The sequence below is a fragment of the Vicugna pacos genome, chromosome 21, assembly GCF_048564905.1.
Source record: "Vicugna pacos chromosome 21, VicPac4, whole genome shotgun sequence".
Taxonomy (NCBI): domain Eukaryota; kingdom Metazoa; phylum Chordata; class Mammalia; order Artiodactyla; family Camelidae; genus Vicugna; species Vicugna pacos.
Window position 1 is genome coordinate 16425119 of NC_133007.1, and position 9344 is coordinate 16434462.

Genomic DNA, 9344 nt, shown 5'->3' on the forward strand with positions numbered 1-9344 from the left:
GCAAGAGACTCGGAAAACTATCAAACATTGATAAAAAGAACTGTAGATGACACAACTGGAAAGATACATTGTATTCATGGAGTGGCTGAATTAATATTATTAAAATGACCATACTACTCAAGGCAACCTACAGATTCAATGCAACCCCTATCAAAATACCAATGGCATTTTTCACAGAACTAGAATAACTCTAAAATCTATATGGAAACACAAAATACCCAAATAACCAAAACAAGCCTTAGCAGAACAAAGCTGGAGGTATCACATGCACCAATTTCAAACTATACTACAAAGTGAAAGTAATCAAACAGTAAGTTTTTTTTACCAGCATAAAAACAGACCCACAGATCTGTAGAACAAAACAGAAAACACAGAAATGAACCAACAGGTATATGGTCAGTTAATCTATTACAAAGCAGGCAAGAATAGCCTCTGAGGAAAAAATAGCCTCTGCAATAAGTGGTGCTGGGAAAATGAACACCTACATGCAAAAGTATCAAACTGAACAAAGTTTCTCACACCATATACAAAAACTCAGAATGAATTAAAGACTTAGATGTAAGACCTGAAACCATAAAACTTCTAGAAGAAAGCATAGGCAGTATGCTCTTAGACATCAGTCTTAGTAATTTTGGGGGGGTATGTCTCCTCAACAAGGAAAACAAAAGCAAAAATAAATGAATGGGACTATATCAAAGTAAAAAGCTTTTGCAAAGCAAAGGAAACTATCAAGAAGAGGAAAAGGCTACCAACTGAATGGGAGATTTTTGCCAACAATATACCTGATAAGAAGTTAATATCCAAAATATACAAAGAACTCATGTAACTCCACATCAAAAAAAAAAAAATATGATTAAAAACCAAGCAAAAGACTTGAATAGACACTTTTCCAAGGAAGACAAACAGATGGCCCACACATACATGAAGAGATGCTCAATGTTACTAAACATCAGGGTAATACAAATCAAATGAGGTATTACTTCACACCTGTCAGAATAGCTATTATAAAAAAAGACAACAAATAAAAAGTCTGGGCGAGGAGGGAAGGGTATAGACCAAGTGGTAGAGTGCACGCTTAGCATGCATGAGGTCCTAGGTTCAATCCACAATACCTCTTCTAAAAATAAATAAGTAAATAAACCTAATTACCTCCCACAACCAAAAAAACTTTAAAAAATAAATAAACATAAAAAAAAGTTTTTTTTAAGTGTCGGTGAGGATGTGGTGGTAATGCAAATTGGGGCAGCCATTGTGGAAAACAGTATGGAGATTCCTCAAAAAACTAAAAAGAGAACTATCATACTAACCAGCAGTTCTACTTCTGAGTATTTTCCCAAAGAAAATAAAACCACTAATTCAAAATGATACATGCACCTCTATGTTCATTGCAGCATTCTTTACAGTAGTTAAGAAATGGAAGCAATCTAACTGTCCATCAACAGATGAATGTATAAAAAAGAGATGGCATAGGGAGACTTCCAATTACAAAATAAGTGAATCACATCAATGAAATATACAGCATGGGACAGAGACAATAATAACCTTGTACGGTGACAGATAGTAACTAGACTTATTGTGATGATTATTTTGTAATGTATAGAAATATCAAATCACTGTGTTGAACACCTGAAACTAACACAGTGTTGTAGGTCCAGTAAATACATCAATTAAAAATTGATACTTCAATTTAAAATACTTCAATTACATTTAAAAAAGGAAAAATATAAAACAGTTAAAAAAAACACTCATAAAAAGATGCTCAACATTAGCCATTAGGAAAATTAATAATTTTAAACCATGAATCATTACTATATACTTTCTAGAAATACTAAAATAAAAAACAGTGGTGACACCAAGTAGTGGTGATGATGCAGAGAAACTGGATTACTCACACATGGGTGATGGGAACATAAAACGGTTCAGCCATACTACAGAAAAGTATGGCAGCTTCTTACAAAAGTAAACAATGTGCTTATCATACATCACAGTAACTACAATTCTTGGACATTTATTCCAGAGATGAAAATTTATGTTCATACAAAAACCTGTATATGGATGTTCATAACAATTCTAGACTTAACAGTCAAAAACTGGAAATAATACAATTATCTGTCAACAAGTGAACAGTTAGTCATATACCCATATCTCAAATTAAAAGGTAAGGTACCAAACAAAACAAAATCTTCCTACAAAGAAAACCTGAAGTTCATATGGCTTTAATGATGAAATCTATCAAACATTCAAGGAAAAGATCATTTCAATTCTACATAAACTCTTCAGAAAAAGGGAAGAACATATCCAACTCATTTATGAGGCCAGCATTATCCTGATACCAAAAACAGGCAAAAATATAACAAGAAAACTATAGGCTAATATCCTTAATGAACAAAAACACAAAATTCTTACAAAAAGTGAAGCCAGCAATATATAAAGTATAATTTAGCACAGGAATTGAATCAACATCCAAAAATCAACCTATATGTTAATATATCATATAATCAATGAAAGAGAAATCAATCAACTCAACAGATGCAGAAAAAAAACCTTGACAAAATTTAAAAGCTAGTCATGATAAACACTCTCAGCAATTTAAGAACAGAAAGGGATTTCTTCAAAGGCTATTTATAAATACCTACAATCAACAACACATTTAACAGTAAAAGGTTGAATGTTTTCCAGGATCAGGAATGAGGCAACAATGTTCACTCTTACTCCTTTTCTTCAAGATTCAACTGGAATCCTGGCCAGTGCCATTAAGCAAGAAAATGGAAAATGGAGGAAAAAACTATATGTTAAAAAAAAAAAAGTGTCTTAATATGCAGTGATACAGTCATCTACATAAAATCCCAAAAAATCTGCAAAAAAGAAATGCTTATAAGAACTAATGAGTAGACTGAGTAAATGTTGCAGGATGTAAGGCCAATTAAAAACAACTGTATTTGTACATACAAGTAATGAACAATTTGATATTACTTATGAACATAAAATAATACTATCTAAAATAATATTTAAAACTTTATAGAATTGTATTTTTTAACATATTAAATATATGGGGAAAATAACAAAATATTTATATTTGTACACTGAAAAATATAAAACACTGCTGAGAGAAATGAAAGAGTATCAAAAAAAAAAAAAATGAAGAGAAAAGCCACCAACATGAATTGGCAGATTCAATACTGTAAAGACTACAGTCTTCCCTGAAACAATGTATAGATTCAACACCATACCAATCAAAGCCACAGGTTTTTTGGTAGAAACTGACAAGCTAATTTTGAAATTTAAAAAATGAAAATGACCTAGAATAGCCAAAATAATTTTGGGAAAAAAAAAAAAGAACCAAGTTCAAAACATCACACTAGTTTATTTCAATATTCACTATAAAGACCTGAAGTACTGGCATAAAGACCCACAGAGATTATCAGAACATGGTAGAAACTGACCACATACAACTGATTTTAAACAAAGGGGAAAGGACAGACTTTTCACAAATGATGCTGGATCAACTACATTCATATGAAAAGAAATGAAACTTGACCCTTACCTCACAGCATTTATTAAAATTAATTCACAACTTTTCACAGGCCTAATGTAAGAGTTAAAAATAGAAAACTTCTACAAAAAAAGCGAAGTATAAATCTCTATGACCTTGAATTAGGTAAAGATTCTTAAATAGGACACAAGAAGCATGAACTATAAAAGACATTGTTAAGGAAAAGACAAGACACAAACTGGAAGAAAATATTTGCAAAATACCTATCTGATTAAAGACTTCTATCAAGAATATATAAAAAATCCTTTCAGTATTAAGAAGGTAAATCTGAACATTTAACCAAATTATATGGATGGCAAATAAGCCATGAAAATATACTCAAAATCACTATTAGGATTAAACTGAATGCAAATAAAGTAATAATGATATTATTATACCTATATGTCTACTAGAAAGGCTAAAATTAGGAAGACTCATAATGCCAAGTGCTGATGAGAATGTGAAACAACTGGAACTCTGAAACTGCTGATCAGAACGCAGTATGGTATAATGACTTTGGAAAAGTCTGGCAGTTTCTTATGAAGTTAAACAGACTTACCATACAACTCAGCAATCCCATTGTAGGTATTACACATGTAATCATGAAATGAGAATTTTAAAGTCCTACCCTCGTTAATTTTCCCAAAGTATAAACCAAAAGTTTCATTATTTACATCTTCTTTCTTAGCCATCACAATATCTCACACATACACACTCCGAAGTTTTTAATCTGCTGCAAGTACTTGGGGAACCCACTCCACCATCTAAAACTGCTCTGCAAACCTCAAGTCAACACTCAGTGGATATTCTACTGGGTCAACACCAACATTTTTAACAACATGATATGGAACAGAAAAGAGAATGCACCACCCCTAGTAACGCTAAATACCATTTGGGGAATCTTTTAGTTTTGTGTGTGTACCACAAGTTGCCATGTAAATGTATTTTTACTGTGGCTCATGGTCAAAACACTTGAAAAACACTGACCTGTAATACAAATTCTATGCTACCAGAAGCTTCTCTTTTAAGCACTTTCATCCTATACCAGGAAGGAATGAAATAAATCCACAGTAGAGCTGTTCAATTGTCTGCAGTTGTTACAATTGATAATATGCCTTTGGTGGTCTTATCTTCAGGAATTGTCCACATGTTCTATTACATGTATTTGTCATATTTGACTGTCATTATTCACTATTAAAATCAGACATTTTTCAGCTTTCATTGAGATTTTAAGACTAAAGAAACAAAACATAAATATTTCACTAACTTTTCCCTAGTAGCTAAAAAGGAGGCAAAAGTCAAAATTTACTGACCCTCATAAAATACATCTTGGCAACACCTTATGAAGAATTTCTTAAGTCTGAATGTTCAGGATATGCTAAAGACTAATGTAAATGCAAAATTATCCATTTCAATAGATACTAAGACTCTAAACATATTCAAAGAACATAGACTTCCTAATCCCCTTACAAAAAGAGATTTCAATCTCCACTATAAAGTTGTCACTGGTTTAGTGCTATAGCCTGAAAGTTCCTGTTTCCGCCCCCTCCCCCAACAGATTCCTATTGAAATCCTACCTCCCAAGGTAATAGTATTAGGAGGTGGAATCTTTGGGAGGTGATTAGGCTTGGATTAGTGCCCTTATAAAAGAGACCCCAGAGAATTAGCTTAACCCTTCTGCATGTGAGGTTACAGTGAAAAAAGATGACTATGAACCAGGAAGCAGGCTCTCACCAGGCTCAGAATCTCACCACGTGAGCACTCTTATCTCAGCCTCCCAGCCCCCAAAACTGAAAAATAAATTTGTTTATAAGCCACCCATTTTGTTATAGCATCCCAAGCTAAGACACTGCCTAATCATAATTTAAACACTTTATATTAAACATATTACACATTATAGCAAACAATCCCCTTGAAAATTTCCCTTAAATTGCTTTTTTGTTGTTTTAACTGTTTTTTAACTTAGGAAGGTTAGAAAGTGTAAATTCAAATTGTAGGCAAGTCGGTCTAAAATGGGACAGATAGGAATAGAAAGAAGAAATGTACAGAAATGGTATTTTCTCTTATAAGAAATGTTTATCTCCATAAAACTGTAATGAAATATGTGTGGTTAATAAATTATTATAACAATTACTGAATTTCAAAAGCACTACTCTATAGTTAGTGTACAGTATCTTGAGAAACTCTGATGAAACATTTAAACCTACAGGTGTCTCTGACTCTGGGCTTTGACAATTACTTTTTAAAAAAACAAATCCTCCAATGAAATTTAGATCAGGCTCATGAAGATTACAATCCCTGGCCTAGACGCTGAATCCATGCTAGATAAAACAACCCTATTGGTTCAGGCGAATTTTGTGAATTTGGGGGCTAAAAGTAAACATACACATATTTTTCTTGTAAATAACATGTAACAAATTACTTATCTTCATTCCAACAACATAAAAGGATGTTTTGTGAACTGTAATTTTCCTTGATGGGAGAAAAGCGATAACCCAATTTAAATAAAATCACCTGTAAAGCTTGACTACTCTTGGAAAGAGATGCCATGGTTACATAATTTGAAATGCACATGTTAAAAGAAAAATGTCAATTCCTTCTAACCCAATTTTACTATTATTTAAAAGTAATTCCTCATTAGAAATACAAATAATGGAAATAGATTAGAAAAATACTGTAAACAATCAAAATGTTTAAATTTTGCAGTCTCCAAAAAAAGGAATCTACTTACCTATTAAAACTTTTGCACTTTTTTAAAAGGTTTATAAGAGTACTTCAAAATACCATTTTTTAAAATCTCATTAATTCAGGCACTGCTAATATGGATTTTGCTGTTTCCTGAATGCTAAGCCAAGATTACCACTGAAGTGCGGCACAGTTGGATAAACTAAAGGTGTAAAGAAGGTCTCCTAAGACCAAGAAATTATTTTACAAGCTATTTTCAAATACTTACAACACCACTTTTAAAGGAAGTTGTCCTAAGAATGTGCTAATTATAAAGTATATATTATTAGCACATTTAAAATATTATTTAAGATAAGGGATTCCCTGTATGAATATACATTTATTTGAAATACATTTAAACATAATTTTGGCTTTCTGCTAAAGACAATGGACTTTACTCTTTAATTCCCTCTACTCAACACACAAACTTCACTTCCATTAGGGAGTTAGAAGAGGAAGGGAAAAAGAAAATGTTTGGTTTTATTATACTTTGACCCTATCATAGATACAGCTAAATTAACTGAACCAGAAGAAAACATTCATATATAACCCTACATATAAGTACTACTTATTTAAATGCTCCAACTGATTGAGATAAAAGACCAAATAAAAATTCATTCATGCAGAACACAGTATTATAGTTTGCTTTATTAAGCTAAAATTAATTTCTTTCTCATCAAGTAAATATTCAAAGAAATACTGCTCATCTTTTTAGGTTAACGGTTTAAAAGAACACTGTCTATTGAAATTTAATTTTTAAATGATTAATCATCACTCTAGGTACCTATCCTAGAACAATGCACAAAAAACACAGACAAGGATGTTCACTGTAATGCTGTCAGTAATAGCAAACCACCAGGAAAAAAAGGAGGGGGGGAGAGGTTGAGTCGATTATGATACCTTTTTACTGTTTAGCACTATGCAATAGTTTAAAAGACTGACTAGATCTATTTTTACTGCCAAAGAAAGATCTCCAAGATATAAGGCAAAAAAAGCACGTTGCCAAAACGATATTTACAATATGACACCATATATGTAGATCACACACATACACAGTCCTAAAGCATTTCTATGTGTGCATATGTGATTATAAGAATTCAAAGAAAAAGTTCTGGAGGAATATTTCGTAAACAGGTTAACACTGTTACCTCTCTAAGGGTGTGTACGTGAAACTGGAATGGGAGGAATCACAAGGAGTTTTGCTTCATTATTTTTTTACAAGGAGAATGTCACTGAGACACCAAAAAACAAGAGTAAAGGGGAAAAAATGTTTGCTAATTTCTCTCAAATAATTCACACACCAGAACTGGTAAGTGTAACCAGACTTCATTTTTATTGATTTTAAGTCAAAACCAAATGACATTAACATTTAGCAAAAAGTGACAAAACTGGAAAGAAAAAAAAAACTTATGACGTCTTATCTTCAAAGTTGGAAAAAAAAAAGAATAAAGAGTAATGAAAAGACAAAGAAACAAACAAACAAAAATCCTTAGGAAATCTATCCACTTTAAGATACTGGCTCAGGCGTGACCCAGAATCCTCACAAATCCACTTTATCCAAAACTGTTCCCTCAAGTACCGAAGGTTGTTTTTAGAAAGCTTAACTAAGAAACAGTAAATGCCAAGTGCGTTTCACAGGGGTAGGAATGGGAACGTGAAACCCTACACCTCCTTAAAGCGGTCAAAACGACTGAACAGCAGAGTCCAACTGGGAAAGCGCGCGGGGGTGGGGAGAGCTCAGCTATCACTCCGAGGCTCTGGCTCGGAGCCGCAGAACAGTTTACACCGAGTCTGTTGGGAGCATGAAGTCCCCGAGGGTGGTCAACGCGTCGCCGCCGCCACCTAAACCCTTGGGCGACTTAAGAGGAAGGGCAGTCAACACAAACTTAGGTCCTTCGCCTGAGCGGGGAGAGCGTCGAAGAGCGAAAGCGCCAACTTTTGCTCCAAACGCGGCAGCTCCGGGAGGATCGACAAGTCTCTGCCTGAGTCCCACTCCAAAAGCGACCTCAAAACCTTTCCTGGCCAGTACCGACCTCCCCCGGTCCGGCCCCCCGAGGAAACCCCATCAAGGGCGGCGGCTGGCAGGCAGCAGGCAAACAGGGTTTTGGCCGTGGGAGGACACGGGGGCGGGGTCCGTCGGCCGAGGTCCACCCAGCACCCCAGAGTCTCCTGGACGCCCCTCTCCGGGCGCTGTCCCACCATCAACAGCCCCCTTGGCGCGGCCCCCTCCCCCACCTCTGGGCGGCGACCTCAGCGCCTCCGCCCCGGGGCCCCCGCTCACCCAGGTAGCGGCTCCGCAGCCGGGACGGGTCCTCCAGCCCGAGGGACCTTTTCCTCACGTCCCACAACAGGTGTGGGAAGGAGCCACCCCGAGACATGGCTCTGCCGGGCCGGGGGAGAAGGGGAGACCACCGCGTGGGGGAGGGGAGAAAGGGGAGGGGACACGCGAATCAACACCCGAGCCGCACCGGCACCATCCGCGCGCTGGGCCTCGCAGGCTCAGCCAGTTAGATGGCGGCGGCGCTGGCGGCGGCAGCGCCTTCGCCCCCGAAGCCCGGCCGCACCCGGGCCGGAGCTCGCTTCATACTCTCCTCCTCAGACTACCCAGAACATCCAGATATCAGCAACAGTCCCCTCCCTCGGCCCCCCTCCAACAGGAGGAGGCGGAGGTGGCCTCGACTCCTCCCTCTCCTCGTTCTCGACACCCTCCCTTCCAAGCCTATCTCGCGAGATGACGACCACCCTGGGGCCTGAAGCAGCTGTGCGCCACGGCTGCCCTTACCCTGGAAAAGTGAGTTCGGACCAGTCTAGCCAAATCCTTAATATTCTATGGATAAATGAGGAATAGAAAAAGAAGCTGCTAAGATCGGAAGTCTCTGGCTCACGAGTCTCATTCCAAAGGAAGCAAGATAGTTATGCGACGTCATCTTTAGTCGGGGCACGGAAGGCCCAAAAAGCCCATTTTAACTAGGGGCCTCCTTAATCAAAGTGAAATGGAATTAGAGCCGGTGCCGCTTCACTTTCCCTTCTTCAACATGGCCTCCGGGGCAGGAAAGAGAAATTGGAGGCTTGCGCTGGACCCCGCCCG

At 37.0% G+C, this 9344-nt stretch overlaps 1 protein-coding gene across 5 annotated transcripts in view; it reads right to left on the reverse strand.

Moving 5' to 3' along the window:
* Nucleotides 1-9306, reverse strand: part of DCAF6 (DDB1 and CUL4 associated factor 6) — a 118250-nt gene extending 108944 nt beyond the window's left edge. For 3 of the 5 annotated variants that reach the window (XM_031688730.2, XM_072946180.1, XM_072946179.1), the window contains exon 1: nucleotides 8538-8914. In XM_031688730.2, the coding sequence (XP_031544590.2) occupies nucleotides 8538-8634 (97 nt within the window). In that variant the 5' untranslated portion in view covers nucleotides 8635-8914. Of the gene's footprint in view, nucleotides 1-8537; nucleotides 8915-9038 lie in introns of those variants that run through there. The other 2 variants (XM_031688731.2, XM_031688728.2) reach the window with 1 other exon arrangement.
* Nucleotides 9307-9344: the final 38 nt, after the last annotated feature.